The 25,290-nt window shown below is 35.6% G+C and overlaps 2 protein-coding genes across 2 annotated transcripts; both read left to right on the top strand.

The window, feature by feature from the left end:
• The first annotated feature begins 1,479 nt into the window (after positions 1 to 1,479).
• Positions 1,480 to 5,657, top strand: LOC115928186 (fibropellin-3-like). The gene is made up of 6 exons (XM_030995100.1): positions 1,480 to 1,587; positions 1,976 to 2,086; positions 2,504 to 2,614; positions 3,531 to 3,641; positions 4,558 to 4,668; positions 5,647 to 5,657. Exons 1-6 carry the CDS (start codon positions 1,539 to 1,541, stop codon positions 5,655 to 5,657), a joined length of 504 nt encoding a protein of 167 aa, XP_030850960.1. The 5' UTR covers positions 1,480 to 1,538.
• Positions 5,658 to 12,783: 7,126 nt separating this feature from the next.
• Positions 12,784 to 23,506, top strand: LOC105442995 (fibropellin-3-like). The gene is made up of 8 exons (XM_030995099.1): positions 12,784 to 12,805; positions 12,942 to 13,040; positions 13,248 to 13,361; positions 16,911 to 17,009; positions 17,438 to 17,539; positions 21,662 to 21,745; positions 22,767 to 22,854; positions 23,398 to 23,506. The coding sequence occupies exons 1-8, from the start codon at positions 12,784 to 12,786 to the stop codon at positions 23,504 to 23,506; spliced, it is 717 nt and encodes a 238-aa protein (XP_030850959.1).
• The last annotated feature ends 1,784 nt before the right edge of the window (positions 23,507 to 25,290 follow it).

Genomic DNA, 25,290 nt, shown 5'->3' with positions numbered 1-25,290 from the left:
TGCTCTGCTGGTTTTATTGGGATTCCGTGCCAAGGTAAGTTATAAAGTCAAAGCAGATTACATAAAAACACCTATTACATGAAGCAATTGCTCTTTTTCATCACAACATTATAGATACAAAGTCTTTAATGCTTCGTATCAGCATCAAAGTCAACTCACGTTTTGCATATCCACTCAATCAACAGAGGAAAGTCACAATGTTAATTTAGTTTAATGGCCTTTTTTAGATGATTCCCAGCGACATCCTGATGTACAAATTTCATGAATTCTTTAATCTTCTAATCTTACAAAAGTTTGAATTAAGCTATAGTGTCGAACTGTATTGAGAAGGTTGACAAATTGTAAGTCTACCCCGGTTCCAATCGCTACTTTTCTAGTCGCCTGTATTCCATTCACTGTCTTTCGATCTCAATTTGCACAGATATCGACGAATGTGCTTCCACTCCGTGTATGGTTAATGAAGATTGTACTAATGGATTGAACATGTATACCTGTGCCTGCTCTGCTGGTTTTACTGGGACTCCGTGTGCAGGTAAGTTATCAAGTCAAAGCAGATTACATACAAACACCTATTACATGAAGCAATTGGTCTTTTTCATCACAACATTATAGATACAAAGTCTTTTATGTTTCGTATCAGCATCAAAGTCAACTCACGTTTTGCATATCCACTCAATCAACAGAGGAAAGTCACAATGTTAATTAAGTTTAATGGCCTTTTTTAGTTCATTCCCAGCGACATCCTGATGTGCAAAATTCATGAATTCTTCTATCTTCCAATTTTACAAAAGTTTGATTCAAGCTACAGTGTCGTACTTAATTGAGAAGGTTGACAAATTGTAAGTCTACCCTGGTTCCAATCGTTAAAAAAGCTAAATCTGTCAAAAGGGAAATTACTTTTCTAGTTGCTTGTATTCCATTTACTGTCTTTCGAACTCAATTTGCACAGATATCGACGAATGTACTTCCACTCCGTGTTTGGTTAATGAAGATTGCACTAATGGATTGAACATGTATACCTGTGCCTGCTCTGCTGGTTTTACTGGGACTCCCTGTGCAGGTAAGCTATCAAGTCAAAGCAGATTACATACAAACACCTATTACATGAAGCAATTGCTCTTTTTCATCACAACATTATAGATACAAAGTCTTTTATGCTTCGTATCAGCGTCAAAGTCAACTCACGTTTTGCATATCCACTCAATCAACAGAGGAAAGTCACAATGTTAATTTAGTTTAATGGCCTTTTTTAGTTGATTCCCAGCGACATCCTGATGTGCAAATTTCATGAATTCTTCTATCTTCCAATTTTACAAAAGTTTGAATCAAGCTACAGTGTTGTACTTAATTGAGAAGGTTGACAAATTGTAAATCTACCCTGGTTCCAATCGCTAAAAAGCTAAATCTGTCAAAAGGGAAATTACTTTTTTAGTTGCTTGTATTCCATTTACTGTCTTTCGAACTCAATTTGCACAGATATCGACGAATGTGCTTCCACTCCGTGTTTGGTAAATGAAGATTGTACTAATGGATTGAACATGTATACCTGTGCCTGCTCTGCTGGTTTTACTGGGACTCCGTGTGCAGGTAAGCTATCAAGTCAAAGCAGATTACATACAAACACCTATTACATGAAGCAATTGCTCTTTTTCATCACAACATTATAGATACAAAGTCTTTTATGCTTCGTATCAGCGTCAAATTCAACTCACGTTTTGCATCTCCACTCAATCAGCAGTGGAAAGTCACAATGTAAATTTAGTTTTTAAGGCCTTTTTTAGTCGATTCCCAGCGACATCCTGATGTACAAATTTCATGAATTCTTTAATCTTCTAATCTTACAAAAGTTTGAATTAAGCTATAGTGTCGAAATTTATTGAGAAGGTTGACTAATTGTAAGTCTACCCCGGTTCCAATCGCTACTTTTCTAGTCGCCTGTATTCCATTCACTGTCTTTCGATCTCAATTTGCACAGATATCGACGAATGTGCTTCCACTCCGTGTATGGTTAATGAAGATTGTACTAATGGATTGAACATGTATACCTGTGCCTGCTCTGCTGGTTTTACTGGGACTCCGTGTGCAGGTAAGTTATCAAGTCAAAGCAGATTACATACAAACACCTATTACATGAAGCAATTGGTCTTTTTCATCACAACATTATAGATACAAAGTCTTTTATGCTTCGTATCAGCATCAAAGTCAACTCACGTTTTGCATATCCACTCAATCAACAGAGGAAAGTCACAATGTTAATTTAGTTTAATGGCCTTTTTTAGTTCATTCCCAGCGACATCCTGATGTGCAAATTTCATGAATCCTTCTATCTTCCAATTTTACAAAAGTTTGAATCAAGCTACAGTGTTGTACTTAATTGAGAAGGTTGACAAATTGTAAGTCTACCCTGGTTCCAATCGCTAAAAAAGCTAAATCTGTCAAAAGGGAAATTACTTTTTTAGTTGCTTGTATTCCATTTACTGTCTTTCGAACTCAATTTTCACAGATATCGACGAATGTGCTTCCACTCCGTGTTTGGTTAATGAAGATTGCACTAATGGATTGAACATGTATACCTGTGCCTGCTCTGCTGGTTTTACTGGGACTCCGTGTGCAGGTAAGCTATCAAGTCAAAGCAGATTACATACAAACACCTATTACATGAAGCAATTGCTCTTTTTCATCACGACATTATAGATACAAAGTCTTTAATGCTTCGTATCAGCGTCAAATTCAACTCACGTTTTGCATCTCCACTCAATCAGCAGTGGAAAGTCACAATGTTAATTTAGTTTTTAAGGCCTTTTTTAGTCGATTCCCAGCGACATCCTGATGTACAAATTTCATGAATTCTTTAATCTTCTAATCTTACAAAAGTTTGAATTAAGCTACAGTGTCGAACTTTATTGAGAAGGTTGACAAATTGTAAGTCTACCCCGGTTCCAATCGCTACTTTTCTAGTCGCCTGTATTCCATTCACTGTCTTTCGATCTCAATTTGCACAGATATCGACGAATGTACTTCCAATCCGTGTTTGGTTAATGAAGATTGTACTAATGGATTGAACATGTATACTTGTGCCTGCTCTGCTGGTTTTACTGGGACTCCGTGCCAAGGTAAGTTATCAAGTCAAAGCTGATTACATAAAAACACCTATTACATGAAGCAATTGCTCTTTTTCATCACAACATTATAGATACAAAGTCTTTTATGCTTCGTATCAGCATCAAATTCAACTCACGTTTTGCATCTCCGCTCGATCAGCAGTGGAAAATCACAATGTTAATTTAGTTTTATTGCCTTTGTTAGTCGATTCCCAGCGACAGCCTGACGTACAAACTTCATTAATTATTCTACCTTCCAAAATTACAAAAGTGTTAATCGAGCTACAGTGTCGAACATTAATGAGAAGGTTGACAAATTGTAGGTCTACCCTGGTTCCAATTGTTAAAAAAGCTTAATCTGTCAAAAGGGAAATTACTTTTCTAGTTGCTTGTATTCCATTTACTGTCTTTCGAACTCAATTTGCACAGATATCGACGAATGTGCTTCCACTCCGTGTTTGGTTAATGAAGATTGCACTAATGGATTGAACATGTATACCTGTGCCTGCTCTGCTGGTTTTACTGGGACTCCGTGTGCAGGTAAGCTATCAAGTCAAAGCAGATTACATACAAACACCTATTACATGAAGCAATTGCTCTTTTTCATCACGACATTATAGATACAAAGTCTTTAATGCTTCGTATCAGCGTCAAATTCAACTCACGTTTTGCATCTCCACTCAATCAGCAGTGGAAAGTCACAATGTTAATTTAGTTTTTAAGGCCTTTTTTAGTCGATTCCCAGCGACATCCTGATGTACAAATTTCATGAATTCTTTAATCTTCTAATCTTACAAAAGTTTGAATTAAGCTACAGTGTCGAACTTTATTGAGAAGGTTGACAAATTGTAAGTCTACCCCGGTTCCAATCGCTACTTTTCTAGTCGCCTGTATTCCATTCACTGTCTTTCGATCTCAATTTGCACAGATATCGACGAATGTACTTCCAATCCGTGTTTGGTTAATGAAGATTGTACTAATGGATTGAACATGTATACTTGTGCCTGCTCTGCTGGTTTTACTGGGACTCCGTGCCAAGGTAAGTTATCAAGTCAAAGCTGATTACATAAAAACACCTATTACATGAAGCAATTGCTCTTTTTCATCACAACATTATAGATACAAAGTCTTTTATGCTTCGTATCAGCATCAAATTCAACTCACGTTTTGCATCTCCGCTCGATCAGCAGTGGAAAATCACAATGTTAATTTAGTTTTATTGCCTTTGTTAGTCGATTCCCAGCGACAGCCTGACGTACAAACTTCATTAATTATTCTACCTTCCAAAATTACAAAAGTGTTAATCGAGCTACAGTGTCGAACATTCATGAGAAGGTTGACAAATTGTAGGTCTACCCTGGTTCCAATTGTTAAAAAAGCTTAATCTGTCAAAAGGGAAATTACTTTTCTAGTTGCTTGTATTCCATTTACTGTCTTTCGAACTCAATTTGCACAGATATCGACGAATGTGCTTCCACTCCGTGTTTGGTTAATGAAGATTGCACTAATGGATTGAACATGTATACCTGTGCCTGCTCTGCTGGTTTTACTGGGACTCCCTGTGCAGGTAAGCTATCAAGTCAAAGCAGATTACATAAAAAAACACCTATTACATGAAGCAATTGCTCTTTTTCATCACAACATTATAGATACAAAGTCTTTTATGCTTCGTATCAGCATCAAATGCAACTCACGTTTTGCATCTCCACTCAATCAACAGAGGAAAGTTACAATGTTAATTTAGTTTAATGGCCTTTTTTAGTTGATTCCCAGCGACATCCTGATGTGCAAATTTCATGAATTCTTCTATCTTCCAATTTTACAAAAGTTTGAATTAAGCTACAGTGTCGAACTTTATTGAGAAGGTTGACAAATTGTAAGTCTACCCCGGTTCTAATCGCTACTTTTCTAGTCGCCTGTATTCCATTCACTGTCTTTCGATCTCAATTTGCACAGATATCGACGAATGTACTTCCAATCCGTGTTTGGTTAATGAAGATTGTACTAATGGATTGAACATGTATACTTGTGCCTGCTCTGCTGGTTTTACTGGGACTCCGTGCCAAGGTAAGTTATCAAGTCAAAGCAGATTACATAAAAAAACACCTATTACATGAAGCAATTGCTCTTTTTCATCACAACATTATAGATACAAAGTCTTTTATGCTTCGTATCAGCATCAAATTCAACTCACGTTTTGCATCTCCGCTCGATCAGCAGTGGAAAATCACAATGTTAATTTAGTTTTATTGCCTTTGTTAGTCGATTCCCAGCGACAGCCTGACGTACAAACTTCATTAATTATTCTACCTTCCAAAATTACAAAAGTGTTAATCGAGCTACAGTGTCGAACATTAATGAGAAGGTTGACAAATTGTAAAAATGCTCAGAGATAATTAGGTTTAATACACCTTTGCTTGGCTTATCTAACCTATTCTAGACAAGGTAAACAAAAGAAAATATAAATGAATTACAAACATATCAGACTTAAATAGAAGAATTACATAATTTGACGACAAATGTTGATCCTTAGTTATATCTTTAGTTCAAAGGTAGAAACCGGTAGTGGTAAAATGGCGGTTCAAGGATTTTGGGTGCAAAATATCTATTTAATATTGTTAAAATATTGCGTTTAGCGGTTTAAATGGCAATGCATCAACCTAAGTTCGCAAAAAACAGAAATATATGCCCAAATAATCAATGTTGAAGTGCATTTGCGATATCTATCTAGGCCGGATCGATATGATAATTAACCATATATCAATTAGTAGGCGGTTTCCTGGCAAAATTTGTACAATTACGTATTAGTCAAAACATATTCTTTTACATGATTGGTAATAAGAGCTTCCATTTCATTTTTTGAGAGGGGTGAGTTTCTAAAAGTGGTCTATACTTTTAAGTATCTCTTGCTTCTGGAGTATTCTAACGAAGACTTGTCCGTTTGACTGGCTGATATGATAATAATTGAATATTACATTTTTGTCATTCATGCATTTCACATTTACCCGTGAACAGTGAAAGGAAATATTCGTCGTTAAATTTTAGGATATTTTCTCTCCTCTTTGTAGTTGACTGTACTGGTGCCAACCCATGTCTGAACGGAGGTACCTGTACGAACGTTGCATGTACATGTGCATCGGGTTTTAGTGGATCTCTGTGCAGTGACGCCAGTAAGATTATTTATGATTTTATAATTTTTGTTTAAAAATACATTGACCACTTTTGAATGTTTATTCTGTATTCGTATTTGAGTATTGCAAATAAAAATCAATTGTCTGTGTCTGTGATCTCACTAATGTACACAGATAATTTGGGTAAATACACCTTTACCAATGTAACTTTTTCTAGACATGGTTTACATAAGAGTGTATAAATGAATTACAAACATATAAGACTTATATAGAAGATAAATATAATTTAATGACTAAGGTAGATCCTCAGTTTTGTCTTTAGTTTAGGCATTTCTCTCTTATGGAGTATCCTAACGAATACTTGTCCGTCTGACTGGTTGATATAACAATAATTGAATATTGTATTGTTAGCATTCATGCAATTCGCATTTCGCATTTCCACGTAAACAGTGAATGGAAAGATTAAGCATACATTTTTGGATTTTTTTCCCTCTCCTCTATGTAGTTGTCTGTGCTGCTGACAACATAAGCCCATGTGAGAACGGAGGTACCTGTGAAAATGCTGCATGTACATGTGGATCGGGTTACCGTGGATCTCTGTGCAGTGACGCCAGTAAGATCGTTTAATATGTTATCATTTTTATTTAAAAAAAGGCATTGACCACTCTTAAAATGTCTAGTATCAGAAAAAAATAAAAATGCCTTTGTCTGTGATCTTACTAATGCTCATCTATAATTATGTTTAAAACACGTTAGCTTTTCTAACCTTTTCTAGATAAGGTTTACAACAGAATATACAAGCGAATGACAAGCATATCAGACATAAATATAATATTAACATAATTTGATGACAAACGTTGATGCTTAGTTAGGTCTTTAGTTTAAAGGTAGAGACCGGTAGTGGTAAAATGGCGGTTCAAGGGATTTGGGTGCAAAATATCCATTCAATATTGTTTAAATATTGCCTTTAGAGGTTTAGATTGCAATACTTCAACCCTAATTCGCAAGAAACAGATATGCCCAAATAATCAATGTTGATGTGCATTCGCGATATCTATCCGGGCCGGATCGATATGATAATTTACCAATTATATCAATTAGTAGACGGTTTCCCGGCAAAATTTGTATCATCCCGTATTAGTAAAAACATTCTTTCACATGATTGGTAATAAGAGCTTCCATTTCATCTTTTAAGAGGGGGGCATTTTTAAAAGTGTTCTATACTTTAAGTATCTATTGCTTCCAGAGTATCCCAACAAAGACTTGTCCGTCTGACTGGCTGATATGATAATAATTGAATATTTTAGTTTTCGCATTCATGCATTTCGCTTTTCTGCGTGAACAGTGAATGGAAAGATTCGACATTAACAAATTTAGGATATTTTCTTTCTTCTTTGTAGTTGTATGTGCTATTGACAACAGCCCATGTGAGAACGGAGGTACCTGTGAAAACGCTGCATGTACATGTGCATATGGTTACCATGGATCTCTGTGCAGTGATGCCAGTAAGATCTTTTAAAATGTTATCATTTTTGTTTTAAAAAATACATTGATCGCTTTTGAAATGTCTATTCGTATTAGAGTATAGCAAATGAAAACATATTGTCTGTGTCTGTGATCTCACTAATGCACACATATACTCGGGTTAAATACACCTTCTTTATTGTAATCAATTCTAGACAAGGTTGACAAAATAATACATTAATTAATTACAAACATATAAGACTTAAATAGAAGATTAACATAATTCAATGACTAAGTGTAGATCCTCAGTTATGTCTTTAGTTCAGTAATCTCTTGCTTTCGGAGTATCCTAAGAAAGACTAATACTTCACCTGACTGGCTGATATGACAATAATGATTAATGTATTTCTGTCATTCATGCATTTCGCATTTCCACGTGAACAGTGAATGGAAAGATTTGCATTCAATTTTTAGGATATTTTCTCTCCTCTTTGTAGTTGACTGTTCTGGTATCAACCCATGTCTGAACGGAGGTACCTGTGATAACGCTGCATGTATATGTCAATCGGGTTTTAGAGGATCTTTGTGCAATGACGCCAGTAAGATCTTTTAGGATTTTATTATTTTTATTTAAAAATACATTTACCACCTTTGAAATGTCTATTACATAATTATACGCATTAGAGTAATGCAAATACAAATATAATTGTCTGTGTCTGTGATCTCACTAATGCACACAGATTATTAGGTTAAAAACACCTTCACCAATGTAACCTATTCTAGACAAGGGTTATAAAAGAATATATAAACGAATTACAAACATAAAAGACTTAAATAGAAGATTAACATAAGTCAATGACTAAAGTAGATCCTCGGTTATGTCTTTAGTTTATTAATAATCGTAAATATGGTATCACCTCAAAGACACTCAAGTCATTTCAGTAAAAATATACTAATACACTTGTATAATAGCACATCCACATTCATTCTACGTTTATCATAACGCAATCATAATACATAACTTATAGTCATATGCAAGATACTTAATGTGTACTCAAAACTTCTCGTCGGTCTGACAGATTTACACTGATTCCAATTTGTCCAAAGAGAGTCACAGGACCCGTCGCAAAAAACTTACCATTGATGGTAACTTTGCCATCAATGGTAACTACCATAGAAACCTTGATTTTGATTGGCTGTTGAGCCCTGTTACCACGGTAGTTGCCATTGATGGCAAAGTTGTAAGTTTTATGCAACGGGTCCCCAGGACTATCAGATTGTTTTCTAGAACACCTTTGTTGTATTCACCGAGAGAATTGAATATAGTACATGTATTCTGACTCACTGCGACTGTGATGTTTAGCCAACGTCTAACTTTACATCAATTCATGTACTCTGAATATCTTTTCCGGAAGTCTTCCTCCTTCCAATGAAAGTTATCGTTGTCTTTACTTTTTAGATGACATATGTTACAAAGCATTTGCAACGTATACAGTGAAAGCCTCCACCGCCCCCTTAAAAAAACAGAAATCGTCATTAAATGTTAGGATATTTTCTCTCCTTTTTGTAGTTGACTGTACTGGTTACAACCCATGTGAGAACGGAGGTACCTGTGAAAACGCTGCATGTACATGTGCATATGGTTATCAAGGATCTCTGTGCAGTGATGCCAGTAAGATCTTTTAAAATGTTATCATTTTTGTTTTAAAAAATACATTGATCGCTTTTGAAATGTCTATTCGTATTAGAGTATTGCAAATGAAAACATATTGTCTGTGTCTATGATCTCACTAATGCACACAGATACTTGGGTTAAATACACCTTAATGTAATCCATTTTAGACAAGGTTGACAAATTAATATATAAATTGATTACAAACATATAAGAAAAAAAAAGAAGATTAACATAATTCAATGAATAAGAGTAGATCCTCAGTTATGTCTTTAGTTCAGTAATCTCTTGCTTCCGGAGTACCCTAACAAAGACTAATTAACCTGACTGGCTGATATGACAATAATGATTAATGTATTTTTGTCATGCATGCATTTCGCGTTTCCACGTGAACAGTGAATGGAAAGATTCGTCATTGAATGTTAGGACATTTTCTCTCTTCTTTGTAGTTGACTGTACTGGTAGCAACCCATGTCTGAACGGAGGTACCTGTGAGAACAATGCATGTACATGTGCAGCGGGCTTTAGGGGATCTGTGTGCAGTGCCGCCAGTAAGATCTTTTAGGATTTTATCATTTTTGTTTAAAATTACATTGACCATTTTGGAAATGTATTGCAAATAATAACAAATTGTTTGTGTCTGTGTTCTCACTAATGCACACAGATAATTTAATCCATTCTAGACAAGGTTTACAAAAGGATATATAAACGAATTACAAACAAATAAGACTTAATTAGAAGATTAACATAATTCAATGACTAAAGTAGATCCTCAGTTATGTCTTTAGCTTATTAATAATTGTAAATATGGTATCACCTCAAACACAATCAAACAGTTTCAGTAAAAATATACTTTTATACTTGTATTTAGCACATCGAAAATGAATTCTACATTTATCATAACGCAATCATAATACATAACTTATAGCCATAAATAAAGTGCACAATGTGTACTTACAACTTCTCGTCGGTTTTTACAAATTTACACTGATTCCAATTTGTCCAAAGGGAATCACAGGACCCGTCGCATAAAACTTACCATTGATGGTAACTTTGCCATCAATGGTAACTACCATAGAAACCTTGATTTTGATTGGCTGTTGAGCCCTGTTACCACAGTAGTTGCCATTGATGGCAAAGTTGTAAGTTTTATGCAACGGGTCCCCAGGACTATCAGATTGTTTTCTAGAACACCTTTGTTGTATTTACCGAGAGAATTGAATATAGTACATGTATTCTGACTCACTACGTCTGTGATGTTTGACCAGCGTCTAACTCTACATTAATACTTGTACTCTGAAAATCTTTGCCGGAAATGTATTCTTCCTTCCAATTAAAGTTATCGTTGTTTTGAAATGTCCTACCTCTTCAGAAGACACATGTTACAAGCCAAACATTAAAATCATATATATTTGTATTAGGAAATATAGGGCAACCCTGTGGGCTGGGATCTTACTAAATAATTCACAGGTTGAATAAATCATTATATTATATATATATTACTATTAATGCAAACTATTCTTGGAAATATCTGACGGTTTGTTGTTTACCTTTCTTCCCATTCATCCTTTCCATTTACCTTCTTATGCATAAGGCTTCCTTTTCAGCGGTTATTCCTAGAACTCTGACTTACTACGACTGTGACGTTTGGCCAGCGTCTTACTTTACATTAATACTCTGAAAATCTTTTCCGGCAGTTTTTTTCTTGCTTCCAATGAAAGTTATCATCGTATTGGAATATCCTATTTCTTCAGAAGACACCTGTTACCGGCCATATTTAAAATCATATATATTTGTAATAGAAAATAGGCGATAATGATACTAACAAAGAACATACATAAATGTATATGACATAATTAATACGTGTAATCATAAACCTGAATACAAACAAATTAAACTATATCTCTATAATGTGAAATGTGGTTACAATACTACTAATAGTAATAATCAATGCCTTTGCATACCTTATACTTGGTCTCATTACATAATACATACCAACTCTCAAAGTTATCTATTGACACTATTCTGTAAAATGTTGTAATAACCGACCCTATTCCCATCACTACTGCCTCCGCTTAAAAACGAGGTAAAGCAAATCATGGATTCTTCTCTGTTGTTTGATGATGTCACAATACAAGTTACTATCTGTTATTCTTAATATAAGATTTTTTACAAAGCGTGACTGTTCTCACAGATAGTCACTTATTATTTTCTTTCTAAATGTACATGTTTTGTTTGGTATGATCTCCCTCCTCTTTGTAGTTGACTGTTCTGTTAGCGACCCATGTTCTAATGGAGGTACCTGTGATATCGATGCATGTACATGTGCTGCGGTATTTACTGGATCTTTGTGTGACAGAGGTATGAAAAGCATATCATTTTACTGTCGGATCTAGGTTGGCCCGAATCGGCCCCGCAGCCCATTTTTGGCTGCAAACAATAAAAGGGTTGGGGTCAGAGAGAGTTACGGAAGAAAAGAGCAGAACAGAAAGAGAAAATAAATTTAAGGCCAAATAAAAGAAGAGAAGAAAGGAGAGAGCGATAGAGAGAAACAAATGAATGATTGAACACAAATCGCTACCCTGAGAAACGGGTCGGCAACATATTGGATGGACTGGAAACCCCACCCCACCGTAAGCTATGCATAATGTGAAAACAAGTACATAAGCTATGAAATTTGATAAACATTTGTGTAATACAGTTTATCATGAACTCTATTGTAATATACGTTAAGTGCAATAGGGATTCATCGTACACGTAAAATAGTATTTTTGTTTTAATGGAAATAAATGGTTTCTTTATGTTTACGATAATGAATAGATATAAGTCATGATACTCTCATATCGTGTATTTAACCCTTTTTTAAAAATATATATTTCGATATCAACATTCTAACTTTCACCCCCCATAAAAAGAGTGGTATACAGATTTGGGAAAGCCTACCTACTTTGGAATCTATTAATGTTTAATATGCCATTCTCAAATTGTATTTATATTAACCTAATATTATTTTCGTATTTTAACGATCGGTGAATGTAAAGTTTGTTACTGATTTAAGTATATTTTCTTTCCTCTCTGTAGTTAACTGTTTAGGTACCAACCCATGTCTGAACGGAGGTACCTGTGAAAATAATGCATGTACATGTGTTGCGGGATTGAATGGAGCTTTGTGTAGTACAGGTATGGAATTCTATTGTAACATAGGCTAAGTGAAATCGGGATTCATCCTTAACGACGAATACAATTTTGAGTTAAAGGAAATCAATGGTTACACTCGATGATCACGATGATTAAAGCCATGACTCGCTGATATCAAACATTGGACATGTTCATATATTTCGAAACAAATATTTTTGATATCAACCACCGCCGCCCCCCCCCCCACACCCCACCAGAAAAAAAGAGTGGTATAAAGATGAGAGAATCCTACCTACTTTGTAAGCTGACAATATTTAATACACTAATCTTAAATTGTGTGTAAATTACCAAATATTATTTTAATATTTCATCCACGTGAAAGATGAATGTAAGTTTTCCTCATAAATTAGAGGATATTTTCTCTCCTCTTTGTAGTGGACTGTTCTGGTAGGAACCCATGTCTGAACGGAGGTACCTGTGAAACCGATGCATGTACATGTGCGTCGGGGTATACAGGAGCTTTATGTAGTACAGGTATGAATTTTGTTTACCCCCTTTCTGTTTGGATTTTGTTCGCTTCATATCTCATGAATAATATGGTTAATGACAGTGAATTTTTCATGATTTGCATGATTGATCCTATCGAAGAGATTCTTTTGTATTACTGGACTCCAACTAGCCCTACCCAGCGATGTCCTCGTAATATACTGTTTCTCTGGTTAAATTTACCTGTTCTTGTAGATATCGACGAGTGTGCTAGTTACCCTTGCTTGAACGGTGCCATCTGCATTAATATACCCAACCGTTACTTCTGCTTGTGCTCCTATGGCTACAGTGGATCTCGATGTATGATAGGTAAGTGAATAAACTATTATTTTTGCACTCAAACGGTAGATAAAACATAACACATTTTAAGCACTTAAATAAAATACCTCTTTATAGTATTCCTTCATCATGTTAATATTCCCGTATATTACTTGAGTTGGTAAAAGTTCCTATATTTGTATGTCTACTCTTCTCTGTAGATCCTTAAATCATTCTGGAATTCGGTTCGTTTGACTCTCGACTCAATTCCTTTCTCCCTCGTTCTACTGTTTTGTTTGCCTTCTACTAAGTATTTTCTTCCATTTTCCCCTCTCTTTTATCCCCCTCCCTAAATCCATAATTTCTTAGCTACATATTATTTCTATTTTTTTTCCATCTAAGTATACTTTGTTCATGTTATATTGTAAAACAGCATCTGAGGAACTAACACTTCAACAAGCTCTACTTCTAGTTAGTTCCTCTTTTCTCATGCTATTTCTATTATATTTGTAGTTTCATTGCATAATTTTTGTAATATACTTATCAGTGGCGTACCTGGGGTACTCCGTCAGGGGGGGCAAGCGACAGAAACAAACAAAAAAGGCGATGCTAATTTTCACTTCTGGCGAGCGAGCGAGCAAAAAAATAATCTTTAAGTAACGTTTGGTATGTAAACTGGTATTGCTGCAAGTTGGGGTGGGAACATTCACTTGTTAGCGACGTTAATTTCATTTTTTTGCAAACGAGCGTAGCGAGCAAGAAAAAAATCACTCTTTTTTTAATAATTGCCACTTAAACTTGGTTCAATTGTCCCATGCAGGGCGCGGGAACAATATTGTGTTTATGGTGATTTCATACCCATTTTAGCTAGCGAGCCTAAATACATCTTTCTCTCAATGAATTGCTATATAAAATTTGTTTCATTGTTGCAGGTCGGGGGCGGGCACAATCGTGTTTAAGGCAATGTCAATCCCATTTTGGCGGGAAGGCAAACCCCCTACATTTCTCTTTTTAATGATATTGTAGCAGGTTAGTGGTGCGCACATAATTCCACGAGCTAGCGAAAAAAATCACTTCTCGTTTATAGGGAAAATACGGTACATAAAACTTAGGTTCATTGTTCCATGTCAGGGACGTGATTATTAAAAGCGGTGTTATTTCTATTTTGGCGAGCGAGCGTAGCGAGCGAGCAAAAAAATCACTTCTCTTTTGTAGGGAAAATATGGTACATAAACTTGGGTTCATTGTTCCATGTCAGGGACGTGATTATTAAAAGCGGTGTTATTTCTATTTTGGCGAGCGAGCGTAGCGAGCGAGCAAAAAAATCACTTCTCTTTTATAGGGAAAATATGGTACATAAACTTGGGTTCATTGTTCCATGTCACGGACGTGATTATTGAAAGCGGTGTTATTTCTATTTTGGCGAGCGAGCGTAGCGAGCGAGCAAAATTTTTGTAATGATAATTGGTTCATAAATTTCAGATTTTTTTTGTTGCAGGGCAGGGCTTACACAATCATGTCCAAGGTGATGTTAATTCGTTTTGGCGAGCACGAGCACACCAAAACTTCTTTGAATAACGTTTGGTACATAATTATTAACTGGTTGTTGCAGGTTGGGGCGGGCACGTTAGCGGTGTCAATTCCATTTTGGCGAGCGAGCATAGCGAGCAAGCAAAAAAAAAATTCTCTTTTAATAGAAATTAATAAATAAACTAGTTTTTTTTGGTGCAGGTCAGAATGGACGCAATCGCGTTTAACGCGATTCAATTCCTTTTTGGCGAGAGGGCGTAAAAACTCTTCCATTTTTAATGATATTGTTGCAGGTCAAGGGTGGGCACAATTGTTTCCAAAGCAATATCTATTCATTTTATTCGCGAGCAAGTGTAGCGAGCGAGAAAAATGAATTACTCTCTTTTAGTAACATTTGGTACATACACTGTGTGTTATTGTTGCCATGGTTGCAGGTCGGTGCCCGTCGGGGCAGGCACAATTGTATTCTAGGCAATGCTAATCCTTTTCTTTTTTTCAGGGGGACGGGCAAGTGAAAACATTTAATACAAAATAGGCTAGCAAGCAGTTCGCGCCAGCGAAGAGTTTCGAATTTGTTATATCACTTATATTTTCCTATTTTCATTTGTCTAAATTTTTCAGGGCCGTATGCGGAATATTTTTCTGGTGGGGGAGGGGGGAAAGATGCGTTAAAAGTTTTCGAAAAATCTCAAAAGCAAAAGGAGTGAAGGGAGTTCGAGCGACCGAACTGGTCATGAGGGTGCTTTTGCATTTTCAAAAGTAGAATTGAAGGATTTGGTATAGGCCTACACTACATTTGCAGGAAAAAAACTGTACGTTTTCAAAATATCTGGGGTCAACTGCCCCCCCCCCCCCTGGTGCGTACGGCCATGGTCTTTTTTTTTTTAATTTCCCCATTTTTTTCCTTTCCTTTTCTTTTCCCTTTTTTTCCTTTTCTCTTCTTCTTCCTTTTTTCTTTCCTTTTCCTTTTTTTCCTTTTTTTCTCTTTCTCTCCTTTTTTTCTTCCCTTTTCTTTTTTTCTTTTTCTTTCCTTTCCTTTTTTTTCTTTTCTTTCCCCTTTTTCTTTTTTCCCCCTGGAGCCCGTCAGGGGGGCACTCTGCCCCCCTGCCCCCCATAGGTACGCCAGTGATACTTATTCATTGTCCTATGTTTTGCATGAGAAATAAAATAATTTGAATCAACCCTGTAGGGGCACATGAAAAAGTTCTAGTTAGGTGATCTGTCATTCAGCGAAGGAGAGCACGAATGGATTTCGTCAGAAATCTTTTTATTCCCCTTTCTTCTGAATGGATTTTGTTCATTTCTCACTCATAAATGACAATAACATTTTCTTGACATGTGTCATATTGATCCTAACGAAGAGATTTTTTTGTATTACTGATGCGTGACGTCATCTAGGCGCCATTTTGTTAAAGTCTATTGAACATATTCGCATCATACATTGTCATTTCTGAATAATTTTGTATAAACATATACTTGACGTCATGGATAAATCTTTGATCCTTGCTTTGATCACAGCCATGTCCGTGCACGCGTCATAACGGACACGTACGCATGCGTCAAAGTTTAAAATTGGTCAAAATGCCTAATCGACCAATTTACTCAAGTTTCAGACCATTTTGAACATTTACAAAATTTGCATGCGTGGACGTATGCGCGCGCGTTTTTTTGCCTGTGCCGTCCGTACTGAATAGCCTATATTAGTTCAATTTTTCTCTAGTATTGTGTTGCTGATACTCTTCTTAGCAATTTGAAATCAGTTTTAGCCATTATTGACGTATCTTTAACTCATTCGTTAACTTGAATCTCAAAATTGACGCACGCGCGCATATGCATAAATTGCCATTTTTAATCCGCTATAACTCTTCAGAATAGCTGGTTACCCCCCAATTCTTCTTTCATATTTTGATAGGGTATGAATAGCAGATGCGATTCTATGTATCATGTTTGCTGTTAGAATGCTTTGACGTCACCCTTGTGTCACTTAAAGGCCAACAATTGAATTTGATTTCATTAGGTAATATTTGCCGTTGTTGTTTTGAATATATCTCGTCTATCCCTTCTGTATAGTCGACTGTTCTAGGAGCAACCCGTGTCTGAATGGAGGTACCTGTGAGAACAATGCATGTACATGTGCTGCAGGATTTAATGGAGTTTCGTGTAGTACAGGTATGGAAATCTATTCTTAAATCGGGATTTAACGTGTACGTCAAGTAATTTTTTGGTGTAAAGGAAACTAATTGATAACGATGATTTAAGCCATGAAACGCCAATATCGTGCATTTAAAGTTCCTCTAACCCCAAAACTAAGTGCATATATTGTTTAATATACAGGGCGGGAATCGAGTTACAACTTTGAGCTATATTGACTGCTATGAGAGGCATAGATGCTTCTATAGGCTCTCGGGGACGTTAGAGCTTATAGAAACAGCTATGCTTCTCATAGCAGTCAATATATCTATAATATCATTCTTAAATTGTGTACACTGCCTGGTATTAATGTCAATATTTATTGTCGTCATTCACGCAATTTCAAGTGAACGGTTAAAGTAAAATGTCATCATTAATTTAAGGATATTCTTTCTTCCTCTCTGTAGTTGACTGTTCGGGCATGGACCCATGTCTGAACGGAGGTACCTGTGAGAACAATGAATGTACATGTGCTGCGGGATATACAGGAGCTTTGTGCGATGACGCGAGTAAGATCTTTAAAGCTTTTACTGGTATTGCTTACAATTTTTAATGTCTATTTGTTTTAGAGTATTTCCAATTTAAAAATAATCAATAATATTTGCTCACTAAAGAAGACAAGGTGCATATTGTTGCAAAGCGGGAATTGATCGACACCTTTGGGCTGAGATCTTAATGATTCACGCATATAAATTAGTTTAAATAAACCTTTATTAATGCAAACTATTCTTTCATATGTGTGACCGCAGGATGTTTACTTTTCTTTCCATTCATCCTTTCCCTTCACCTTATATGTGAATAAGGCTTCCTTTTCAGGGGTAATCCCAAGAACTGACTCACTGCGAATGTGATGTTTGACGTGCGTCTTTTTTAACCTAAATATCAAAAGTCTTTACGGGAAGTTTCTTCCTCCTTCCGATGAAAGTTTTCTTCTTCCTTCCGATGAAACTTATCGTTGTTTTGGAATTTCCTATCCCTCCAGAAGACACATGTTACATGCAAAACATTAAAATCATATCTATTTGAGTTAGAAAATATGCGGCAGAACTTATATAAATGTGGATGACATGATGAATACGTTATAATCATGAACCGAAACATAAACAAATTACATGATCTCTCTCTCTATGATGTGAAATGTGGTTGCAATAATACTTACGCTTTTGCATACCATACAATTAGTCTTATTACATGACAAATACAATATTAAATGTCATCTTTTGACACATATTCTGTTTAATGGTTTGATAGCCGATCCCATTCCCTTAAATATACCCTGCTTGAAAAAAAGGTAAAGGAGTTAATGTTCATTCAAATCTTTTATTTTTAATATATCGATCGTTGTCTACCAAGCGTGACTGTCCTCACAAATAGTTTAAGAAATAAGTGTTAGAAATGTGTATGCTTCTTTTAGTTTAACTTTTTCATTGTGTAGAATAATGTTCTATGATGACCGTTTACTTGATGTTATCTTTATGATAATAATAATAATAATAATAATAATAATAATATGTCTTGTTTACCCAGGGTAGCCTCATCAGTATTCATACTGTATAATGATAATAAAGATAATGGTGACTATCATTATGATGATGAAGGTGACGATTGTAATGATAATAACAGTAATAATATTAACATCATAATAACAGTAATAATATTAACATAATAATAACAATATAAATATTAATAGTACTAATAATAACAACTAGAAATTTAATTCGTCACGAAGACGAATAAGGTGGTCTGTCTAAGTCTTATGATAGATTTGAGAATGGGAGAAGTTATATAGACATGTAAACAATGATGATCATGATGAACATGGTGATGATCATGATAGTAAAGGTGATGATGATGATGATAATGATAATGTTATATGATGATAAAAACGATGTTAATGATGATGATCATAATGATCATGATCATGATGATGTTGATGATGATCATCTTCAGACCATGATGATGATGATGATGGTGACATTGATGATGATGATGATGATGATGATATTGATGATGATGATGATGACGATGATGAGTATGAGCGTGATTCTGACATCTTATCGGAAAAAATGAGGAATGATTTAGATAACATATAGTCTCAGCGACAACATACTAAAATTTGGGAGAAAACTGTTGAATAATAACCGAGATACTGGTCACAACACATTGTCATGCAGATTCATGTTTTGACAAAAGTGACCTCCCATAGACATAACACGCAAATATGACAAATTATGCATTGTCGCTTTTAATCAAATATTTTACTATGATGACGTCATCTAAATGAAAAATAAATGGCATATTTCTGATAGAGAATTATCTTAGCTACACCATATCAAAATCTGGGAGAAAATCGATTCCCGATAAGTGAGATAATCTCAAATAAACAAAGACAAAAATGACGTCATCAACAAAATGCATTTGTTTGAGTTTAAATGCCAATATGATGACTTTATTTCACTTTGTACGAGTCAGGGTGGTATGAAATCATATCTCCAACTCATGCTTTCTCCAACCATGATATAAAAATTGGGGGTCAATGGACTATCTGAAGAGCTATTTCGATTTTTAAAATGGCATGTTTTTGATCAAATTTGCATTATATTGCCCATAGCAGTACGCGCGGATTTTGAACTTTGACGCACGCTCACGGCCTTATGAAAGGTCAAGAGTGACTGAAATTAACGTAAATTGTCAATTACGGTAAGAGAAATCCAAATCATGTAAACATTTTGAATTTGATCTATTTCGCGCGCTGTGAGCGCGCACAACGCGCGCGGGGACACGTACGGACGGAAAATTTTGAAATGCTTAAAATGACCTGATTCGTACTCTCCTTTAGTAGTTAAGTGATTTTGAGCTTTTTCAAATTTTGACGCACACGTACGCGCGCGTTATGACCTTTATGTGACCTTTGATGACATGACCTGTTGACCCTTGATCTAAAGTATATGTGATATGAATATGAATGACCATTGCTGATGCATCATGAAGATATGATGGATAACGTGATTTCACAAAATGGCGCCTGGATGACGTCACGATGACTTGATGACCTTGAAAATGTTCCTGTCACGTCTCATGATAATGACCTATGACTGTGCCAAAATTGAATCAAATTGACATAACCGAACTTGAGTTATCCTGACCACAAAAAACGGGAAGAAATAAAAATAAACTAGAAATTTAATTCGTCACGAAGACGAATAAGGTGGTCTGTCTTCAAGTCTTATAATAGATTATAATATTTACTATATTGAAAAAGGGAGAAGTTATATCGACATGTAAACAATGATGATTATGATGATGATCATGATGATGTTGATGAGGATGATTATCATCATTATGATAATGATGATGATCATGGTCATGAGCGTGATTCTGACATCTTATCGGAAAAATGAGGGGTGATTTAGATAACATATGGTCTCAGCGACAACATACTAAAATTTAGGAGAAAACTGTTGAATAACAACCGAGATACTGGTCAAAACACATTGTCATGCAGATTCATGTTTTGAAATAAGTGACCTCCCATAGACATAACACGCAAATATGACAAATTATGCATTGTCGCCTTTAATCGAATATTTAACTATAATGACGTCATCTAAATGAAAAATAAATGGCTTATTTCTGATAGAGAATTATCTCAGCTACAACATATTGAAATCTGGGAGAAGATCCATGACCGATAAGTGAGATAATCTCAATTAAACAAAGACAAAAATGACGTCATCAACAAAATACATTTTGTTGAGTTTAGATGCAAATATGAAGATTTTGTTTCACTTTGTACGAGTCAGGGTGGTATGAAATCATATCTCCAACTCATGCTCTTTCCAACCATGATATAAAAATTGGGGGTCGACGGACTATCTGAAGAGCTATTTCGATTTATAAAGTAGCATGTTTTTGATCAAATTTGCATTATATTGCCCATAGCAGCACGCGCGGAATTTGAACTTTGACGCGCGCTCACGGCCTTATGAAAGGTTAAGAGTGACTGAAATTAATGTAAATTGTCATTTACGGTAAGAGGAATCTAAATCAAGTAAACAAATTGAATTTGACCTTTTCCACGCGTTGTGAGCGCGCGCACCGCGCGCGGGGACAAGTACGGACGGAAAATTTTGAAATGCTTCAAATGACCTGATTCGTACTCTCCTTTAGTAGTTAAGTGATTTTGAGCAATTCTAAAATTTGACGCGCACATACGCGCGCGTCATGACCTTTATGTGACCTTTGATGACATGACTTGTTGACCCTTGACCTTAAGTATATGTGATATGAATATGAATGACCTTTGCTTATGCATCATGAAGATATGATGGATAACGTGATTTCACAAAATGGCGCCTGGATGACGTCACGATGACCTGATGACCTTGAAAATGTTCCTGTCACGTCTCATGACAATGACCTATGACTGTGTCAAAATTGAAAGAAATTAACACAACCGATCTTGAGTTAACCGATAAACAAAAAACGGGAAGAAATAAAAATAAATAATAATAATAATAAAGAAAGAAAATTCTGACGAAATCAATAGGTGGTCTGTTGACAACAGACCACCTAATAATGAAGCGCTTTGCTCCTTTTTCTGTTCTTTCCCATAAATTGCTTATACACAGTAGAAACTACGCCAACCACTTTGACGCAGGAGGCTGTTTCTCCTGAAACAACAGTAAACCGCCAAGAGAGTGATTATTCTAAAGGTACACTATATTAAACACCATCGCAGAGACTTTTGAGAAAATAATTTACATATAAGGCAATTTCAAATGTCTTGAAAGTCCGTCACCTTTTAGTAAATGAGTGGAAAATACTATGACATTTTACATTATCCAAACACTTCTAGAGGCGATACAATAGGGATATAAGTTTTCTTTTACTAAATGGATTTCTTGAAAGCCCTTTGCAGTTCTCCCTAAAATCTTTTGAAAGTCTTTCGTGGTATTATTTTTAATTAGTAAAGTAAGTCAATTACCTGGTTTCCTTCACAAAGGGCTTCTGAGAAGTGGTCTAATCCAAAGAAAATGTAATTCTTTCTTAATTGTGTGTATACTTCATTGAAATCAAATCAATCGTGTCATCGGAATTAACGGATATCAAGTGACAAATCTAATAGGCTTATCTCTCAAGCCTATAAGATGGAACCTCATTATCAAGAGCACTGACGAAACAAACGTGTGTGGTCAAGGTTCTTGTCTCGCCATCTCTTTGTATTCTATCGTGTTGTTTATAGCCTAAATATGAATAAAGTCTAAAGAAAAAGTCTGACATATTTGATTATGATTTTAATAAGTGTTGCATCACATTCCCTCAATTCCAATAGGCAAAATGGGAAAGCCACATTGTACATTAAAACAAATTGAACCACTTAAACAATAACCAAGCAATCATCATAATGGATTATTTTCAAAAGTGATTTTTTTTAATTTTTTATTCGTAGCTTTCATGATTAAACTTTTCATTTTGTGAATTAATATTGTTGATGAAGTAGTAAAACTGGTTAGAATCGGCCTCTAGCCTATAAAACGAGATGAAAGAAAAATAATATAAAGATCAAAGTTCATATATTAAAGAGTGAATTAAAAAATGACATGATTCTAGGTTTCCAAAGGGGTTACTGTCTATAAGGTTAATGCAAAATTATGATGTTTGTGCGTTACGAATTTGTACAGCCTTGTATATCGTCTATAATCTTTTTTTTTTTTTATTCTTCTTCTTCTCCAGAAGCGGTCAGCACTATCGTTGTGGGCATAGTGCTTGCTTTTGTTGCCTTGTATGCTATTTTCATAACATTGATGCACCTGCATCTCAGGTAAGAACAAGTTTACCTTCCTCCCGCCCCTACCCAATTTCCCCCGCCACTTATAGATACCCCACTCGCTCCCCCTCCGCACACACACACACACACACACGCACACACGCGCACGCACACACACACATACACACACACACACACGCAAACATGTACGCTCATAGGCACGCATAATTATACTGCAGCCTACTAGACCAACCCTATCCATATAAATATGGTCAATGATGATGGTAACGATGATGGTTATAACAAATAATAATAATTATAATATTAGAAATGATGATAATAATTATGATAGTAATAATTGCCAAAATTGAAAGAAATTGACTTTACTGATCTTGAGTTATCCTCTTCAAAAATAGAGAAATAAATATTACTTCTAATAATAATAAAATAAATATAATATTACTACTACTACTACTACTACTGTTGATGATAACAATAATAATGATACTTATAACAATAATTTGATTTATACAGCGCTCTTAATCCCCAGAGGATACAATGCTATACCTCACCATAATCCTTTCCCCTTTATTTCAGACGCTCTAACATCGCTCTAAAGCAGTCAGTCAGTGACAGGGAGGGCCAGAAACTAGATCCCTTCACGTCCTTAGATGCAACCAGCCCACGAGAACATCAAAGAAACTAGACACGGAAAAACAGGCCACATGTATGCAATTGAGGGGGTAGAATAATTATGGAAATGAAAGAATTGATTGATTGATTGATTTTTATTCGCCAAGCTTCCAATATACAACAATATACAAGAATAACAGATCAAAATTAAGTCAGTTTGAACAGGATAACCCACGAAAGCTTGAAAGCTTATTTCCAGTGGGGTCCCCAAATAGTGGAGCAAACAGCTAGAGTGAAGAAATCAATCTTGGGAGTGGCCGATGGGAATACTGAGCCGGAGTACGAGTTGCCGAATTAAAATTGATTCCATGAAGTAGGACACAGAACGAGTTTTACGTACTGTCAAACCTGTCTACAAAGGTCACTGAACGGAAACTTTAAAAAAAAATGGCCACTAGCTGCAGACAGCTTCTACCGCACACTTTTCTTTCTGAAGGGAGACAAAATACATAGCCACTACATAACAGACCGGGGGCCTTTAATGGAGAGGTGGCCACAGAGACAAGTTTGACTGTATAGCAGGAGCTTTATATGAAGTTATAAAAGTATAAAAACGAAAGAGGGAGTTTGAATGTATATGTGTCATTACAGTATATAGCCAAAGCGAAATTGCACTCTAAAGCCATACAGTATGGTCCCGTAACTCGCTGATATCCTACGCGCTTGGTTCTCGCATCGAGTCCTCCGTCTGCGTGAATTGGATGTTAGGTTACGCACTGTTGGAAAGTTGACCATGAGTTGGCGCTGTGCTGGGGCGGAAAGATCATCAGCTCAGTATCGCTTTAATACTTTGAGAAGGTCCCCTGCACGTATTGTAAGCATACACTTAAAATAAATGCAGGTGTCCTTTCTATAAGTATGCCGATGGTAATATCAGTCTTCTTTAAATAATCATGTACAAAAAAAAGAATATATATTGTCATAAGTTTGGGGGTGCCATGATTCTTGTAAAGATTCTAAGTTGGCGTCTCCGGCATATCATTAATCCTGGCCTATTTTTTTGAGAGTAGAATGATTACAATTTCAAAACTAATTGTAACTAGATTTAAATGAAATGCATGTGTTATATCTAGTAGTAGGCCTATATGCAGAAGGTAATACCAGTCTGGCTACTATATATAATCATTTAAAACAAATACAGTCTATACACGTCATGTGGTGGTGATGAAGGTGGTGGTGATATTTCAATTGTGGTGATGGTAATAATGGTGATGATGATGGTGACGATGTTAAAGCTAATGTTTATGGTGGTGTTGGTGATTGCGATGGCGGTGAATGGCAGTTAATTCAACGACAGAAGAAAACAAAAGAAAACAATAAAACGAGAAATTAAATTAGTCATTGAAACTAAATAGGTGATCTTTTATTTAATCCGCTTAACTGGAAGACTATAAACATCTTTCAAGGAGAGTAGAATCATATATAAACATGTATATGAGACGAATTGATGTTGCAGTATACATTGATGATCATGATGATGGTGATAGGGAAGATGACGATGATTATAAGGATGATACTAGAGATGACATTGATGCCTGAAAAAATAAGGATAATGCTAGTAATCATGCTGATTTAAAAATCTTGTTGATATAGGTGATAATGATAAGAATGATGAACATGATGATTATGCGATTATAATTATAATTATATCAATGAATATGCCAGTTTACTAATGTATTTCAATTCATGTTTCTCTCCACGGTAAACATTGTAGGGGTGAAATAAGAATACAAACGGCAAAGGAAAGAGCTAGAGAAAATTAATGAATGACAACACATTATATCATGAATGGATTAA

Source organism: Strongylocentrotus purpuratus, unplaced genomic scaffold, assembly GCF_000002235.5.
Source record: "Strongylocentrotus purpuratus isolate Spur 01 unplaced genomic scaffold, Spur_5.0 spur5_scaffold_21, whole genome shotgun sequence".
Taxonomy (NCBI): Eukaryota; Metazoa; Echinodermata; class Echinoidea; order Camarodonta; family Strongylocentrotidae; genus Strongylocentrotus; species Strongylocentrotus purpuratus.
The sequence above is the reverse complement of the archived record's forward strand: the minus strand, read 5'-3'. Positions and strand labels throughout refer to the sequence as shown.

What these genes read in the sequence shown, in the direction of transcription:
- LOC105442995 (XM_030995099.1), top strand. Translation starts at nt 12,784, where the DNA reads ATGAGAGAATCCTACCTACTTT. An exon ending in AGGAGCTTTATGTAGTACAG is followed by an intron (nt 13,041 to 13,247) that starts GTATGAATTTTG and finishes CTGTTCTTGTAG; the next exon opens with ATATCGACGAGTGTGCTAGT. An exon ending in TTGATGCACCTGCATCTCAG is followed by an intron (nt 22,855 to 23,397) that starts GTAAGAACAAGT and finishes CCTTTATTTCAG; the next exon opens with ACGCTCTAACATCGCTCTAA.
- LOC115928186 (XM_030995100.1), top strand. Translation starts at nt 1,539, where the DNA reads ATGTATACCTGTGCCTGCTCTGCTGGTTTTACTGGGACTCCGTGTGCA. An exon ending in TACTGGGACTCCGTGTGCAG is followed by an intron (nt 1,588 to 1,975) that starts GTAAGCTATCAA and finishes CAATTTGCACAG; the next exon opens with ATATCGACGAATGTGCTTCC. An exon ending in TACTGGGACTCCGTGTGCAG is followed by an intron (nt 2,087 to 2,503) that starts GTAAGTTATCAA and finishes CAATTTTCACAG; the next exon opens with ATATCGACGAATGTGCTTCC.